This window comes from Delphinus delphis, chromosome 7, assembly GCF_949987515.2.
Source record: "Delphinus delphis chromosome 7, mDelDel1.2, whole genome shotgun sequence".
Taxonomy (NCBI): Eukaryota; Metazoa; Chordata; class Mammalia; order Artiodactyla; family Delphinidae; genus Delphinus; species Delphinus delphis.
In genome coordinates, this window is record NC_082689.1 from 90,682,898 (window position 1) to 90,702,541 (window position 19,644).

The 19,644-nt window shown below is 36.3% G+C and overlaps 1 protein-coding gene across 5 annotated transcripts in view; it reads right to left on the reverse strand.

Moving 5' to 3' along the window:
* The window catches only part of SPOPL (speckle type BTB/POZ protein like), a 62,504-nt gene that overhangs the window by 15,600 nt on the left and 27,260 nt on the right, over positions 1-19,644 (reverse strand). The window contains exons 2-7 of one of the 5 annotated variants that reach the window (XM_060016867.1): positions 19,285-19,376; positions 5,875-6,011; positions 5,568-5,689; positions 5,032-5,183; positions 2,999-3,126; positions 1,216-1,311 (exon numbers count right to left, since the gene is read on the reverse strand). In XM_060016867.1, coding sequence (XP_059872850.1) covers positions 1,216-1,311; positions 2,999-3,126; positions 5,032-5,183; positions 5,568-5,689; positions 5,875-5,952 — 576 coding nt within the window. In that variant the 5' untranslated portion in view covers positions 5,953-6,011; positions 19,285-19,376. Of the gene's footprint in view, positions 1-1,215; positions 1,312-2,998; positions 3,127-5,031; positions 5,184-5,567; positions 5,690-5,874; positions 6,012-19,284; positions 19,377-19,644 lie in introns of those variants that run through there. The other 4 variants (XM_060016868.1, XM_060016866.1, XM_060016869.1 and 1 more) reach the window with 4 other exon arrangements.

Sequence of the window (19,644 nt, forward strand, 5' to 3'; positions counted from 1 at the left end):
TATATAATCACAATTCAGAAGAATTTATATTATTGGCATACACATCTACATACTATTATCACAGCAACCACAAATTTTAAGTAAGACATAATTAAAATTTCATATTCTGAAGAGTATTCAAGGGACTACTTATAGAGCAGAAATTAATGATCTAATTAAAACTGATATGCAATGAATTCTGATGATTATTTTCTTTGATACCTATAATTAAGAAATTGGTAAAATTTTCATTTTTTCTAGTACATATTCAAATATAGGTAATGAACATTCTTACTGAATGGAAGCTAGAGTAAAAAATTCAGAAGAAAGGCTGAGATTCTTTCCTGAGGTTAAACTGTTGTTCTTTCAAAATAAAACAGCAAATGCACAATACTCAAAACTGACAACGTAAAACCTCAAACTCATTTGACAGCTCCTTTTCAAATTTGCTTTTGGATCAACTCTGAGAATATAATTTAGACTAAAGATGAACATGTGCAGGCTCTAATCAGCTGTGACTTCCCTGGAAATCTGGGACTACTGGTTCCTATTTTTAAAACTCTCAATTCTCTAAACTAATTCTGAAGGCTAGCTAGGAATATCCAAAGGTGCATAGTACTACAAATTCTGCCACTCTAATCAACTACCTAACCATCCCCTACACTGGCTCCAAAGTGATAAACTTTTAGTAGTCCAATTTCATATCATCTTCTAGAATACTGGGTCTTAGACTTTCTGGCTTTCATAGACAGGTATCCTTTTTTAGAATGCAGATGATAGAAATCAGGTTGTCAGTTTTCCATTTTGTCATTTTTAGAGAATAAAACCCAACTTCCATCCACTATCAAAAGTATTTTAAAACAGAAAGGTTAACTTAGCAACAGAAAAATAGGAGGGGAAAAAAAGTCCTTCTAAATGAATTAATTTAATTTTATGAACAATTCATTACATATATTCTACCTGTATATATAGTCTTCTGTATACCATAGAATAGCATGGGTCTTTGAACCATAAGATTATTTAAAATCTGCTGGATTCCAAAAGATAAAGCAATTTAACCAATTTTCTATTTTTCCTACTTATTCCTCAATTCCTGTTTTCTGCATCACTTTGGGAGAGAAGGGGCAGAACTGTTTACACTGCCAGAAATTTCTACCTCTGGCTATTTGACTCATAGTATGGAACTTGCAAGATTATTTACATCTTGCACCAAAGAGTAGCACCAGACTGCCTTACCTGTCTACAGCACCACTTGCAGGGGAGGGGAGGAGGCAGTTCTTTAGGTAGGCCAGTGCAATGCTTCCTCCTCTTCTGCAAGCAGTGCTGGAGATGCTGTAGAAGGAAGGGCATCAGTGAGAGGTACGGAATAAAGAGGGAAAGGGCACAAGGAATGTTTGTTCAAAGCACTTTTTGCCCACCTATGTTAAATACAGTGCCCAGGGTATAAAGGTCTACATCAGTAAAGGTATGTATTACAGCATCCAAAACTGAATTTGATCAATGTCAACTTAAAATACATGTCATGGTGGGTTCGATTTTTAGGAGGTCACTAGCTTGTATAATTTAGCATGTGAATAAAAAGTATACTTCGAAAACTTGTATCAGAAAAAGATCTTAATTTCAGCCTTCATTCTGAACTTTTTGGTTGTCTAGGTTCCAATAAAATATACTTAGGGAAATATACTTAGTAAACAATATTTCAATTCTAAAAAAAGAAATATTTTCTTAAAATGTTTATTCACAAAAAGACTTTTAGCTGCAGTAGTTTTTTTTCTTAACTGGATTACACAACCTTTAAGATCCTTTAAATTCTAAGATTATGTGATTAAAAAAAATTAACATGCTGAAATTTAAGATAACTGCTAAAATTATGAAAAGATTCTACGTTAAGAATGCTTAAATAAATAAATAAATAAAGAATGCTTAAATAACATAACCTACAATTATTTAAAATACTACTTAGAGCATCTTATCTATTGGCAACAAATGCTTTAGTATGTATTTTTATCAAATTATTTAATGATAAGCTCTGCTCAAGACACTTGCGGTATGTGCTTTATCAACCAAATAATTGTATTCATAACAAATTCATCATACAGTTCATTTAACTTGTCTAAGTGAAAATAAGATGCACTATATTTGCACTATGTAGTCTCTGGGGCCATATTTCAATTAGTTTGTAAATCTTGCCAAGAAATTTTACACATTTTCTATAAAAAGAGTAAAGCTACCTTAGTAGCAGTTAAGGAAGTTATTGTGCTTCCAAGACACTCATCTGTCTACAATAACCTACTGAAATATATTTAATGCTGAGGTTACCTGATCATCTCAACAATTCATATAGATAAAGCTACGTAATAACAATGACAGAACCAAGTTCAAGCCTCAAATTACGACAAATCATAAGTGTAAATTATTAGAAGGGGCAATGCTGGTAAGTTTCAAAAGATGACATTTCATGCATATAATTATATCTTATAAGTCTGTCAACAGACATAGGTATATCTTAAAAATTTTGAGATGCTTTTGCTTATAATGCTAACATCTATTTGAATAAATGAATCTAACTGCTTGAATGAACAAAAAGCTTCCCAGCCTTTTTTCAGGCACTTTCACTTCCGTTCAAGTATGGATTCAAACTGATACACTAGTAATAATGTTTAATATCATCAATCTGAATATGACAGAAAATACTGACCATCTATTTAGAATTATTCAGAATGAAGAAGATATTCAGAAATCTTGATATGAAGCTATATACATCCATAGTCTTCCTATGAGGAAGAAGTATTTAGTATGTGGTAGTATAACTGTATATACAATTTATAGCTTAAAGACATGACAGAATTTTTTCAGACTGGGCTACTACATTGATTTCTAAGAAAATCCAGTCAGCTTTTACATGGTTAAATATTTGCATATAAAATATTACCAATTACACCAGTTACTTAGTGTATATTTTTGCTTCATCACTAAATATAGCCAAACAGTGAGTTCCTTGAATAAAAAATGTACCCACCTCACAAAATAATGTAAGCTTGTCATCTGGTAAAAGACCATTAGCTTCATCAAGCAAAAAATCCCTTCGAATGAATTTTTTAAAACCCCAGTCTTTCCCTTGTACAAATCGATATGCTCTTTGGCTTTCTGGTGGAAAACAGAATAAAAGTTTAAATAAACAAGTATCCAAGAAACATTCTGTTAATGATAACACAGTTAAATGAATGTGAAAAATAGGACTGGGCCAATACATCCATCATAAAAATTACAGATATGTGTGTTCATAGGTAAAATGTCAAAAGAGTTACATTAGGTAGAACCAGATCATTTCACAGCCTACCAAAATTTCTGGCCATTATCAATGAGCTCACTTTCAGATTCCTAGATATCTAAGTAGAAGAAAAGCCAGATCAAATGTCAAGGAGAAGGAAGAGATCTTTCAAACAATCTAAGCCCTTTAACAATGAAGTAGGATTAAAATACATTGGCATAGGCATACTATTCATCATCTAATATCAGAACCAACTTAGAAACATACCTCTCATTTCTTGTTTCTCCCTTTAAAAATGGATGCTCTATATCACCAGGGCATCCTGTAAGCTTTCCTGGGATAAGCATCCCACTGATTTAAGTTGCATTAACTAGAGAAAAATCCATTAACTGGTAAAAAAGCTAAATAAAGTCCCCTATCATTTCTAGGTCTTCAGACATAGTCCCATTACCTCTAAAAACAATTTTCATAAAAGTCCAGAAGACGGTCTTAGTATGATTAGTAAAAGATTTAATAAATGTCTGAAGTAAATGTTTCAAATGCCTAACATACTGATTAACAGCTGTATACTATGAAATAAACAAGGTCCTTTACAGAAAGTATTCATTATCTGTTATACAAGCTGAAGGTAGAAAACCAGTAATAAATTTAACTGAGATACTCCATGTTAAGGACTGAATGTTTGTATCCTCTCAAAAGTTTCATGTTGAAACCCTATCCCCAAAGTGATGGTATTAAGAGGTCAGTGAGTGGGATTAGATGAGGTCATGAGCGTAGATACCCTCATGAATGTAAGGATTAGTGCTTCCTAGCCCTTTCCATCATGTGAAGACACAGTGAAACACTGGCAGTCTATAAGTAAAACAGTCGGACTAGAATCTGACTATGCTGGCACCCTGATCTTGGATTCAAAGTCTCCAGATTTGTGAGAAATAAACGTCTGTTGTTTATACGCCACCCAGTCTATGTTACTTTGTTATAGCAGCCTGAACTAAGACACTCGCCTGTCTTAAATGTTAGACAATGTGAAAACACATGTGAAACTATGTATTACCTTAGCAACAAAATATATTATTAAAGTGTGTATTTGGAGGGTTTTTTGTAGTGAGGTTAGTACTTGATTTTTGTTATTCACTTCCAGAAATCACTTCAAATTTAATGCAGCAGTTCATATTTTCCTACTATGCACACTGTACATTTCCTACAATGATCTTCTGTTATGAAGTGCCAGGCTACATGGTTTCAGCTGGCTATAATTCAGAAGCTTGAATTGAATTTAACAGGTCCTGAGACTAAGAAAAGCTGATTTCCTTTCAGTCAGTGTTCAGCCCACTGCTCAAAAAAATTCTAGTGACAAAATATCAGGACATTCAAACTCCTTTCACATTGTTCTTCAGATTTTATTATCTGGCAAAAATGGCAAGGAAGAAAAAGAAATGTTTCCTGAACACCTATTACATATGCCAGGCATTGAACCAGGCATCTTGCCCTGACAGTAGTTGTTTTTACAAGTGAAAAGTGAATGTCATTTTAGGGCATAAAAAATTTAAATTTTAATATGATTTAAAACTAATTTTACATGTCTTAGGAAGTCTAAGACTTAGTAAAACAACTGTAACTGTACACTGGTATTTAAAATTAACAGCCAAAATGAATGTTTTGGGTTAAGCAGATTTTAGGTTTTAGGGAAAAAAAATCCTAAGTTTTTCTAAGTAAAAGTGTGGAAGTCACAGTACATAGTTACACAGAGACTTCTTCAAGTCAGTTTGGAAATCACTTACCCATTGCTTTTGTTTCTTCCCTTTTAGCGTTCAGAAGGGAAAATTTGAATTTTGCTCGAACTTCACTTTTTGGACAGCTGACTAAAAGCAAATATAAGGACAAGTAGTCTTTACTTTCATCATCTAATCCCTTTGGATTTACCCTCAGGCACCTAAAATAAAACAATAGGCTCACAAGGAGGAAAATAATACTTTAAACATTCAAGAGAGAGGATACTGAAATCATTTGTTAAATCTTTTTTTTTTTAAGAGAACTGGTTTTAATTTAGAAGTGTCTTCAATTATCCACTAATATATATATATTTTTTTACAAAGTAAGTTTATCTTATTTCTTTTTTTTATGTTAAATCTTAATAATAGAACAGCACTCCTGTCAATATCCTCACAGTTCTTTACAATTCTCTATACTATTAGGAACTTATTATAAATCTAATATAAAATTAGACAAATATCCATTCAGAAACAGTAACAACAAAATTTTAAAGTAGCCGATGATCATATCAAAAACAAATACCCAAAACAAACAAACATCTTACCATTTCATTTTGTCACTGGGGCTCGATGAGAATGTTGAACTTTTTAACACTTCACCCATTTCCTCTCGACAAAAACTGAAGTTATTAATGGTCCACATGTAGGAAAATTTTACAACTTTAACCTAAAACATTCAGAAAAGCACTTTTACAATGATGACTTTTACACTCTTGACCCGTCACATGTTAAACATTCTTTGACCCACTCTTCTAACACTTCTGGTAACAATGCCAAAGTGCTTCACAATATTCTCAAAATACTACACAACTTGTAAGTGACATAAAGGAAGGCATTTTAAACAGCATGTACCTGTGTGTAACACCAGCTTTCTGCTATAGGACCAGTAGACATATCTCCAGAGAGAGGTGGGGTGGGTTCCCGAGACATTGCCACTTTATTGTAGTCTTCTAAGATTTATGCAATATCCCACACAGTTGAGTGCTTTACTACAAAGAAAAGAAGTTTAATTTACTAATCAAAAAGTTTAACTAACTGAATCAAGAGGAAAGAAGTATTTAAACAGTCATAAAACAATTACTTTCTCAAATTACATTATGAGGAAACATGAGGATTTCATTTAAATTGATGAAAATTAATTTTTTAGAAATAAAACCATAAAACTTTATGCCATATAATACTTGAAATCTGAATGAAGTTAATACTTACAGATTTTATTATACAAAGGCATGCTTTCTAAAACTGTCACAAATCAAAAAATAACATATAGCTTAATAGTAAGATCAAAAACATAAAATCAAAAAATAACGTGGAAACTTGTAACAATATTTGATTCACCTTCCTTCACCTTTCCGTTGACATATTTATGAAAATCAAAAGGGCTACGAAGTTAGAACAGCCCTGGAAACTACAAATATTACGTGTCTCTCAGACCCCCAAGTTCTGACCAACTAAAAACACAGAATGAGACACAACAGGCAATGCTGAAGAATTATATTCCACAGAAATCTACCTCTATCTCAGACACACAGGTTCTCAGATAAGACTTTGTCCCTATCAGAGTGTTCCCTACCAGATAATATGTACCGTCTCATAAAATTTCCTCCCAATTGGCTGTTCTTGAACTACATCTATTTGGACACATAATTAATCATCATAACCTGGCCAGGACATTAGTGACTAGATGGTGCTTTGCAACTTGGCAAAGTCTATAAAAGAAAAGAGGCAAAATCCAGAAGAGCTATGTAAGTATTGCACTTTGCAGGGGTATAGGCGGCGGTGTTGAGATTACATTCCAGTACAAGGAATCAAGTCTGGAGAACACTGTTTTCATTTAAGAATAATTAATGAGTGAAGAAAAGCACATGAGTCCTATAAAAAGAAACTACTAAGGGAAAAAAAAGGAAGGACTTCATTCAAAATGTAGAAGAAAATATCTGCTCTGTGTCTACAACCAATGAAACAATAGTATGAAATAAGAAAACAAAGACTGAAGAAAGCTACCTGAAAGATACATAAAAACAAAAAGAGGGCTTCCCTGGTGGCGCAGTGGTTGAGAGTCTGCCTGCTGATGCAGGGGACACGGGTTCGTGCCCCGGTCTGGGAGGATCCCACATGCCGCGGAGCGGCTGGGCCCATGAGCCATGGCCGCTGAGCCTGCGCGTCCAGAGCCTGTGCTCTGCAGCGGGAGAGGCCACAACAGTGAGAGGCCCACGTACCGCAAAAAAACCCCCAAAAAAAACCAAAAACAAAAATCAAAAAAGATATAAAATGTATAAAAAAATGCCAAACTACAAATGAAGACGCACATTCAAAATCTGTACTAGAAATAAACAATAAAAATAAGAAACCACCACCAAGGTTAAAAAAAAAATCACAAGTATCATGTTTGATTAAAGGAACAAAAATCAAGATGGCCCCATTTTTCTCCTCATTGTTAAATATATATAGAAAACAGGATTAATTACTACAGAGGTCTAAGGGGGAAAGGGCTGTAGCACAAAGATTCTGCACTATATCATGTTTCTACTCCTTTATGATTGGATTGTTTGAGTAATTCTCCCTTTCAATAATGGCATCTATACTAATATACTCACCCAAATGTATTTATGTAGGTTCCTCACATACAAGAGTTCCTGTCACATCATGTACTTGCAGCATGACACAACTAGGCAATCAGCAAAGTAGCCAGGCAAGAAAGTCAGGATGATAACATTGGGAACACTCTATGAGGAGCACTTAAAAGTCACAATCAGCATTAAAGGAGAGGTGAAGAAAAGTGGATGTCCCTTACTTAAGTAAGCTAGAGGAGGTAAATGGTTGAAGGAAGGAAGAGTGCCTCAAAGAAAAGTGAATACACAATTTAAGAGCATTGTACACTGTCACTTTAACAAGAATTATTCACTTCTACATAAAAATGAGGTACTGCTTGTAAGTACCTCCAGCTGTTATCTTCAGTTACTTTTATAAACCACAAATGGTTATTTACGTTTGAAAACAGAACAGCAAACAGGTAGTCACAACAGGGAGATCCAGAGCACCATCAAAGATGTTGGTTCCCCCTCCATATTTAACAGCTTTACTGAGGTATAATTTACATATCATGAAATTCACTCATTTTAAATGTACAGATCAATGATTTTTAGTGAATTTATACAGTTGTCCACTCATCAATACAGTATTAGAGTACTTCCAGCATCCCAAAAGGTCCTTCCCACCCCCAAATTTAGGGAACCACTCATGCTTTCCATAGTTTCACCTTATCTAGAAATTCCATGTAAACAGAATTGTACAACATGTAGTTTTATGTGTGGCTTCTGCTCTTTCCCCTGAATATGTATTACAGTTTCCTGTTTCTTTGCATATCTCATAATATTTGGCTGAAAGCTAGACTTGTTAGCCAATACACTGTAGCAACTCTGGATTCTCATTTGTTTTTCTATGGGTGGTTGTTTTCTTTTTAGTAACCTGCTAGGACTTAACTGCAGTATCCATCTCCACCATATTGTATAGCTGCTGATATCTGTTTGGCTTTTTATTCTTTTTTTTTTTTTTTTTTTTTTTGCTGTACGCCGGCCTCTCACTGTTGTGGCCTCTCCCGTTGTGGAGCACAGGCTCCGGGCGCGCAGGCTCAGCGGCCATGGCTCACGGGCCCAGCCGCTCCGCGGCATGTGGGATCCTCCCGGATCGGGGCACGAACCCGTGTTCCCCTGCATTAGCAGGCGGACTCTCAACCACTGCGCCACCAGGGAAGCCCCTGGCTTTTTATTCTTAACTTTTTTTGCCTGGTTAGCAAAGCTGCAGGCTGTCCCCTTTCTTTCAAACCAAGTTTGCTACTTTTACCTGACAAAGCCAAGTTCCTCCCACTCCCTCCTTGGCCCCAAATCAAGCCCCGAATCAAGTCCACCTGATCTGGCAGCAAAGCTGCTGGTCTTCCTGGCTAGCCCCAGACTAGTAAAATTACCACTGTTTTCTACTGGGTTGAAGGTGGAAATAGGAGCAGAAACACGAGTTGGATATTTCTCTTAAGCAAATTCACAATTAATAAATGTACCGAAAGGGCAACGATTATCAACTTACCCATTAGGAATATGTGAAAGAGCCTGTCCTAGTCAATACTTTTGCCACTGATTCTGAAGCAAGCTAATAAAATAAACCACAATAACCAACCTTGAAAACAACAAACCAAGAAAAGTATTTGCAATGCATATAGCACACAAAAGGATAATTTCCCTAATATATAAAGAATTCCTAAAAATCAGAAAGAAAAAGTAAAGAATACAAATAATTCATAGAAAAAGAACTTTACTCATAATTAGAGTAGTATAAATTGAAACTAAGTTAAGAAGCAGTTTTTTAACCCAGGACACTAGTGATAATCCAAAAACAGTGGTGAGAGTTTAAGGATAGGCATTCTCATACATTTCTTGTGGGAATGTATATAAATTGTAAAGTTGTTTTAATAACCTCCCTCATTTTTTTTTGCGGTACGCGGGCCTCTCACTGTTGTGGCCTCTCCCATTGCGGAGCACAGGCTCCGGACGCGCAGGCTCAGCGGCCATGGCTCACGGGCCCAGCTGCTCCGCGGCATGTGGGATCTTCCCGGACCAGGGCACGAACCCGCGTCCCCTGCATCGGCAGGCGGACTCTCAACCACTGCGCCACCAGGGAAGCCCCTTCCTCATTTTTTTAATGGTGAAATTTCTGGCAAAAGGGAAAGGAAATGATGCTAATAAATAAACTACTATTTTACAAGTATAAAAATGCTGATGCTTCTCATGGACATCAAATAACACTAATTATATGGTTTCTGTCAACTAAGAATGATTTCAAAAAGATTCAGAAAAAGTTAGTGAGATGAAGAAGCAATTTGCAGGAGAATAGCTAAAAAGGGGAGAGTGGAGTTTAACCTCCTTTATAATCTGTTATAAAAGAATCCATGGGGCTTCCGTGGTGGCGCCGTGGTTGAAAGTCTGCCTGCCGATGCAGGGGACGTGGGTTCGTGTCCCGGTCCGGGAAGATCCCACATGCCACGGAGCGGCTGGGCCCGTGAGCCATGGCCGCTGAGCCTGCATGTCTGGAGCCTGTGCTCTGCAACGGGAGAGGCCACAGCAGTGAGAGGCGCGCGTACTGGGAAAAAAAAAAAAAAAAAAAAGAATCCATACCATTTTTCACCTATAGTATTTATTTTCAAAGATTATTTTAAGCTGTCAATTCCTATATCCAGGAAAACTGCAGAGAAGCAGATATTACTTTACTGGCAAATCTTTTCTGTAGGACAATCTTACAATTAGTATCAAAAGAAATTTTTTTCTCAGATTCATCCTAGAAATTCATCTTGGGACAAATATCACAACTGTGGGAAAAGATAACTAAGTATAAGTGTAGTATGTTTTTGTGATATATTTATATACACAGAACTATGCAACCATTAAGAATGTACTTAATTTTCTTAATGACAGGTAAAGTATTCAACATATGTTTAAAGTAAAACATTAAACAGAGTATGCCTTAAAGGACCTCACTTTAAATAGCACATACAGGCATAGCTCAAGATACTGAGGGTTCGGTTCCAGACCACCACAGTAAAGCGACTATCACAAAGTGAGTCACATGAAATTTTTGGTTTCCCAATGCATATAAAAGTTATGTTGACACCATGCTGTAGTCTATTAAATGTTCAATAGCATTACGCCTAAAAAATGTACAGACCTTAATTAAAAGATACTTTATTGCTTAAAAATGTAACCATCACCTGAGCTTACAGAGAATCATAATCTTTTTGCAATAGTAACATCAAATATCACTGATCAGATCACCATAACAAATGAAAAGGTTGGAAATATTTTAAGAATTACCAAAATGTGACACAGAGACATGACATTAGTAAATGCTGTTGAAAAAATGGCACTAATAGACTTGTTTGATGCAGGGTTGCCATAAACCCTCAATTTGTAAAAAGTGCAGCATCTGTGAAGCGCAAAAAAGTAAAGCACAATAAAACGAAGTATGCTTGTAGAGTTATTACAAGTATGGGTGCATAAAGAAAAACAGACTGGCACATAGACACACTGAGTTGAACTTTGGCACTGATAATGCTGCTAAGATATATATCTAAGTATTAACAGAGGCTACCTCTGGGTGGTGAGATTTTTGCTTATTTTCATTTGTTTATATTTTCTAAGGATGTTATATTTTAATTAACAGAGATACAAGTCATTAGTTTTAAAAGAAGTAGAAAATCAGTTATTTGCATGCTTACATTAGCCCACAGAAAGTGTGTTTGTGTGTGTGTGTGTGTGACAGAGAGAGAGAGAGAGAGAGAGAGAGAGAGAGAGAGAGAGAGAGAGAGAGAGGAGACTTTTCAAGTAGTAGACATTGAGAGACATTAGGTCAAAGAAGATGGTAAGTCAAAGAAAACTTTAATCATAATCTTTAATACTTAACTTTCTATAAGAAGATGCTAATTTAATACTAATAAAATAAATAAAATGTAAGTTTAAAGAATCTAGAGTAAAAAACAAAAGTTCTTTAATGCCTCTACAAGAGTTTTTACCTTGCTCAAGTGTAACTCACAACATAATCCCCATATATATATATATATATATATGAACCAAGTAAAAGTTTACAAAGATTTTTGTCTTTTTTCCAACTACTTCAAATGATGTAGTTATGTAATGGGGGTATGAAGAATACTGGTGAGCAGACTGCATTTGTGCATACTTACAAGACATTATGTACCTTGTTTATTCCTCCACAACTCTATGAGATGGATGTTAATAACCCCACCTTAACCATGAGAAAATGACTAGACAAGTTAGAAAGCTTACTTTAGACTTTATTAACCAGAAAGTGGCTGAACACAAATTTGCCTGGCTCCAAAGTCTACACTCTTTCCATAGAATAATGCTGCTGCTCCTGATATAATAGAGCTGAAACAGCCCTTAACCTGTCTGGTCCAACTCTTACTTTACAGTTGAGGACCAAGATGAGAGAAATGGACTAGACTAGAAAAATAAACTGCCCACGTTTACATTGCTGGATAAATATCAGAAGAAGGACAAAGACAAAGATCTCCTAATGTCCATTTCAGTGTTATTGCCAGTATTCTATTTTCTTTTTCTTCTCTTCAAACGTTAAAAAAAAAAAAAAAAAAAGATAGTAGACCATCAGCTACATTCAAGACCTTCAGGACTTCCTATTCTTGTTCTTGCAGAAAGAGCCCAACTAATATAAAATCTAGAGAATAACTGTAGACAATCTACACAAATTAACAAATAAAGGTTTCATCCATATTCTAAATCTGTTTCTTTTAAAAATTTTAAGTGTGATGTTTTATAGCTTTATTTTAAAAAGCAAGACTTATTAGAATAAACACATATGTAATTTTCTACTTAAAAAAAAATGTTTGAGTGCCAGACTTAATGTTCTATTATAGCAGTCCCCAAGCTTTTTGGCACCAGAGACTGCTTTCATGGAAGACAATTTTCCCACGGACGGGGGTGGGGGGTGGTGACATGGCCCAGGCGTTAATGTGAGCAATGGGGAGCGGCAGATGAAGCTTTGCTCGCTTGCCTGCTGCTCACCTCCTGCTGTGTGGCCCAGTTCCTAACAGGCCATGGACCGGTACTGGTCCACGGCCCGGGGGTCGAGGACCCCTGTTCTATTAGGTATATGTAACAGACACACACTCAGCTACATAAATTCACCATAAAGAATGTCAAATATCCAGAATATATATAAAGAACCGTATGTCAAACAACCATCTTCCTACCACCAAACCTCTTCTTCCTATCAGAAGTTATCTGTATCTTAAAGTTCTAGCATAGCAAAGAATTTCTTCACATTCTTGTGTATCTGTGAATCCCTAAACTATATAGATAGAAATTTACAGATGTAGTAAAGTATATGCATATAGACCTCACTGAAAATGGCAAAGTGGGGTGTGCTTTGTGCAGGCTGGTAACCTTCCTGAAGGATCAGCTTAAGGGCTTGCCTTTGTCTCACCTGTCTTGGAGCTTCTGCAGGGTAGAAGCAGCATTCTGGGTGACAGCATTTGTCAAAACCATTTAAAAGCAAATGTATTACTGTACCTGTCTGGAACAGGGGTAAGTGTTGGGGCAATCATCAGCCAGATAGGAAAGCCTGAGGAGAAAGAAACTGAGAAAGATACTTGGGAGAAAAGGGCTTTTAAAAGCTCTCACACATACAGGGGAAGTTAGAAGGTCATGTGCATAACTGAGTCCAAACATATCCTTGGAAAAAATGTGAGACAACCCTAAGCTATCAACTCTGGCTGACCTTTAGGTGTCACACAAGCAGAAAGTGAAGACTAAGGCAGAGCTGTAAATGGTGAAGCTTTGAAGGAGTGCTCAAAAGAAAAAGCCAATTTCTACAAAACTAGAAAAGTATGTTTTTGGCTCCGTGTATTTATGGAAATCAAAAATAAGTTGAAAGTAAAAAGATGAAAAAAGATATTCCATGTGAAGAACCAAAAGAGAGCTGGGTAGCTATCGTAATAAGACAAATGGACTTTAGTCAAAAGTTATCACAGGGGACAAAGCAGTACAGTACATATTGATAAAAAGGTGACCATGACGAAGACATAACAACTATAAACATATATGCAAACAGAGCTCCAAACTATATCAAGAAAGAACTATTGAAATTGGAAACAGTCAATTGCTCAATAATAGTTGGAAATATCAATACGCAACTTTCAATAATACATAGAACACCCAGGAAGATGATCAATAAAGAAACTGAGGACTTGAACAACATCATAAAACAACTAAACCTAACAGACATTCACATGTCGACAACAGAATACAAATACACATTCTTTTCAAGTGCACATGGAATATTCTCCACTTAGACTGTATGCTATGCCACAAAACAAGTCTCTGACAAATTTTAAAATACTGAAAAAGTATCTTCTCTGATTGCGCTCCCTCTTACCCCCTGGGGCTCAGGTATCCATCTTACTGGGAAGAGCAGGATGTCAACACTTCCCATTCTATTGCTGAAGCTAAGTTCCCAAGTGAATGTGGCCAAGAGATGGCGGGGGTTGGGGGGCGGGGGGGGGGGAATGTAGGATCTACCTTGGGTGTGGTGCTGTTGTAGCACTGACTGCTACTGTTGCAGCCTGTAAGGTGGGAGTCCCATACTGGGAGGACCAAGCCAGGAAGACCCGAGGGTGCCATTCCCCTCCTCTACCCCCATTCCACCAAGTGCTTAGCTCCTAGAGCAGAGATATCACTGGGAGAGAAATACATCACTGTACTCACTCCAGACTCCAAAGACCTGACCTGGAGATACTGCCTGTGGGGCAACGAGGCCATAAAACTGAGAGCTTCAAATCTTTTCCTAGAGAAATAGTAATTCATTTGCAAGGGAATGAGCAAGGGTGCTCTGAAAAACAGGAGCGGTCCTGGTGAAAGGCAATTGAGAGGAGATTAGAGGAATCTTGGGACATAAAAGCTAAACTGTAGGCTGGTTTGTTTGCTAGGGAGCAATGGAAACAACTAGGAGGAGCCTTCCTGGGGTCAGAACATATCTCAAGCACTGATTTAGGAAACCTTTCCTCCAAAGGAACTCAAATTTGATTAGTACGTGAAGCAATTAATGCCTCAGGCCATTGCTAAAATTATAGTGCAATTAGCCTTAGATTAGTGGACCATAACAGTTCTAAGTTGTCAGGGAAAGGGACAGTCAAGAACTCTGCCAATATCATTGTCATTCCAGTGTTAACCACTGGAAAACGTAGGGCTATAACCCTAGAGAAGTAACATCAGAGGCTGTGTGTGTTCGCGCACGTGTGTGTGTGTGTGTGTGTGTGTGTGTGTGTGTGTGTGTGTGTACGTGTTGGGGGGTGTGGTGGGGGAGTGGGGTGGATGTAAGGAGAGGAAAACAAACTCCACTAAAATAATCCTGCAAGTCACTGAACAAATAAACAAGCAGGTAACAATAATATGCACTGGAAGGGAGAAACCAACTCCAAGAATTTATAACATTATATAAAATGTCCAGTTTCAAACATAAAATTATGCAGATTTTCTTTGCAAAAAACATGCAAAGAAACAAGAAAGCATGACCCATATAATGGGGAAAAAGTAGGTAATAGAAACTGTCTATGTAGGAGATGTTGTATACACATGTGAAGAACTAAAGGAAACCGTGATTAAATAAGTAAAGTATGTTGACAATGTCACAAAAAATAGAGCATATCAATGTAGAGGTAAAAATTATTATTAATTTTTTAAAGGAAACTCTGGACTTGAAAAGTACAATAATTGAAATGGAAGAATGACATAAGGGGCCATGTTCATATACAGCAGATATGAAGGTAGAAGAATTACTGAACCCGCTGAGAGATCAAGAGATTATGCAATCCACAGATGAAAGAATGAAGAAAAATAAACAGAGCCTAAGAGAAGTGTGGGACCCTATTAAGTACACTGACATACATATAATGGGAAAAAAAAAGACAAAATGGAGCAGAAAAAAAAAATATTCTAAGAAACGTTGAAAACTTCCCAAATTTATTGAAAAACAACAATATATACACATTTAGGGAGCTCAACTAACTCCATGTAGGATACACGCAAAGAGATCCATAGACACATCACAGTAAAAATGATGAAAGCCAAAGACAAGGAAAAAATAGTCACTAGGATGGTTATGCTACAATTAAAAAATGGAAAATTACCAGCATTGGTGAGAATGTGGAGGAATTAGAAACCTTGCATATTGCTGGTGGAAACAAAATGGTTCATTTCAGCTGCTGTGGTATATTTGGCAGTTCCTCAAAAAGTAATTCCATTCCTAATTATACATCCAAAATAACTGAAGACAGGTGTTCGAACAAAAACTTGTACATCGATGTTCACAGCAGCACTATTCACAATAGCCAAAAGTTTATTGGCTAATAATCCAAATCATCAACTGATGAACTGATAAACAAAATGTATAACCACGTGGGGCTTCCCTGGTGGCGCAGTGGTTGGGAGTCTGCCTGCCGATGCAGGGGACATGGGTTCATGCCCCGGTCTGGGAGGATCCCACATGCCGCGGAGCGGCTGGGCCCGTGGGCCATGGCCGCTGAGCCTGCGCTCCGCAGCGGGAGAGGCCACAACAGTGAGAGGCCCACGTAGCGCAAAAAAAAAAAATGTATATCCATGCAATGGAATATCACATAGCCAGACAAAGTAATGAAGTATGTGCTATAACATGGATGAACCTCAAAATATCATGCTAAATGAAAAAAGCCAAACACAAAAGGCCACATGAAATATCCAGAATATGATATGACATATGGACAGAAAGCAGATTAGTGGTTGCCAGGTGCTAGAGGGAGGGTGAGACATGGGGAGTGACTGCTCAGTGGGTATGGGGTTTCCTTCTGGAGTAATAAAAATGTTCTGGAACTAGATAGTGGTGCTGGTTACACAATACTGTGAATGTACTATAAACACCAATGAACTGTATACTTCAAAACTGTTAAGGGAATTCCCTGGTGGTCCAGTGGGTAAGAATCCGCATTCCCAAAGCAGGGGACCTGAGTTCAATCCCTAGTCGGGGAACTAGATCCCACGTGCATGCCACAACTAAGAAGTCTGCATGCTGCAACTAAGAGCCCACATGCTGCAATGAAGATCCTGTGTGCCACAAATAAGACCCAGCACAGCCATAAATAAATAAATAAATATTTTAGGACTTCCCTGGTGGCACAGTGGATAAGACTCCGCACTCCCAATGCAGGGGACCCGGGTTCGATCTCTGGTCAGGGAACTAGATCCCACATGCAGGCTACAACTAAGAGTTCACATGCTGCAACTAAAGAGCCTGTGTGCTGCAACTAAGGAGTTGGCAAGCCACACCTAAGGAGCCCACTTGCTGCAACTAAGGACCCCGCGAGCCACAGCTAAGACCTGGTGCAACCAAATAAATAAATATTAAAAAAAAAACAACTGTTAAAATGGTGAGTTTTATGTTATATGAATTTTACCTCATTTAAAAAATATATGCACATACATGTCCATATCTACATATATACACATATTTCTTTTGTCATTAAAAATAATGGAATTATAAAGTCTCTTCTGTAACTGTTGAGACTAAATTAGCTACTATTAGAGAATAAAGTACTAACGAGATTATTTTTAATAACTCCCAAGAGAGACATTTTCAATAGCTGTGTAGTATTCCTAGTGTGTTAGCTATCAAGCTTCCAGACTAATGGCATATATGAATTATCCAGCAAAGTTCAGGTTTTTTTTTTTTTAAAGCCATACTGTCTGAAGAATATTATCGAAATTCTATCCAGTTATAAAATGTGACTCGTGTATTTACGAGGTACCCCTTTTGTACCGTCATCTGTAATCAGCGCAAGTCTTCTAGGAGCTTTCTTAACCAAATGTGATGTTGGTCATAACATTTTTGTGTATTAATTCTTCAACTAACAAAATGTAAATCATGCTGCAACTGTGAAATACTACCATATTTATCCTAAAAGTTATAGAACTGCTTCATGAAGTTATAACTGAAAATACTGTCTGAGGTCAAGGCAATTTTATATATATCAACTATAATTACATAATGAAATAAGTTAGTATGTAACTTAATATATAATAATATATAACGTTCAACAGTTTTGTTAAGACTTATCAGGAAGAATAAAGATAAAATAATAACAATACATGTATCATAAGCTTCTTAAATCTCTTTAAATTAAGCATATGGGGACTTCCCTGGTTGCACAGTGGTAAAGAATCCACCTGTCAATGCAGGGGACATGGGTTCGAGCCCTGGTCCGGGAAGATCCCACATGCCGCGGAGCAACTAAGCCCATGAGCTACAACTACTAAGCCAGTGCATATACAAGTTATGTTTACACTATACTATAGTTTACTAAGTGTGCAGTAGTATTATGTCTAAAAAAATGTACATACATTAATTAAAAAATATTTTCTTGCTAAAAATGCTGACCATCATCTGACAACACAGAGTTGCCACAACCTTCAATTTGTAAAGACACATTATCTGTGAAGCACAATAAAGCAAAATGCAATAAACGTTGTGACTGTATAAGGGTAAAGAAAGGTTTAGGTTAAAAATAATGAGAATAAATATATAACTGACAAATCCTATCCAAAACAAAGCAGGTACAGCTACATTAGCTAAATTTAAAATTTAAAAGAAATTTTAAAGCAAGAAGTATTCAGAGACATAAAAAGGAAAAGAATAAAAGGAGAAAAAAGGTCAATCATAAAAACATAATACTAAATGTGTCTGTATGCAATAGGATGATTCCAAAAATCACACTGGGAGACTTTAATTCACTTCTCTCAGTAAGTGAAAGAACAATTGTAATGACATATATAGGTAAATATACATACACATATTCATATATATATATGAGGGGCCAGAGGGAGGGAGAGAGGCAGGAGTTGAGGGGAGAGATATGGCACCCAACAGCAAAAGAATGCAAATTATTTTCAATGGCACAGGAATCATTGGCCAAAACTGACCATATTACTGCAAGATAAAGAAAGCCTTACAAACAAATACTGGTCAATGAAATCAATCAAAGTATAAACCTTAATCACAGTGGGATTAAGTTAAAAATCAATAAGCAAAAAGATAACTAGAAAATACCTAATCTCCAAAAATTAAATAATAGCTTTCTAAATCTATGGGTGAAAAAAGAAATCACAATGAGAATTAGAAAACATTTTGAACTGAATATTAAAGATAAGAAATTTTCAAGCTTGTAAGATGTAGTTATATCAATGCTTAGGAAATTTATACCTTTCATGCATATATCAGATAAGGAAGGCTGAAAATCAATGACAAGCTTCTATCTAAGGAAGCTAGAAAAGAGTATGTCAAACCCAAAGAAAGGAGAGTAATAAAAGTATGAGCAGAAAGCAATGACTAGGAAAAAAAGTGTACGACAGACAACAGAAAAAAATGCTTTGTATTATTTTTGAAAAAAATAATAAAATCGATAGCTTTAGACTAATCAAGGGAAATGAGAGAGGACACAAATTTACAACACCTAAAATGATGCTCTGAAGGATAATGAGGCTATCATGAAAACGTTACACCAACTTAATTGATAATTGATAATTTAAGTAAAATGAGAAAATTACCTGAAAAAATCACTTTCCAAAACTGACATACAATATGAAAGAGAAAATTATAAAGTCCTATTTTTATTAAACGTTAATTATTAAAAACCCTCTCACAAGGAAAACTTACAGGAATGGCTTCACTGCACAAGCTCTTCCACAAAATGGAAAACAAACTTCACAGCTTGTCTGATGAAACCAGTGTAACTTTTATACCAAAACCTGTCAAGCACATTACAAGAAGGAAAAATATAGGAAAGTCTGTCTCGTGAACATACATATAAAAATCCTAAGCAAACTAATAGCAAGTCAAACCTAGGACTGCATGAAAAGTATATTTCATGACCAATGAAGTTTTATTTGAGTAATGCAAGGGTGATTAACATCAGAATCTATTAGTTTTTTCTATTAACCAAAAAAGGGGGAAAACAGATCACCCTGACAGATGCAGAAAAAGCATCTGATAAAATTTAATACCCATTTGGGATAA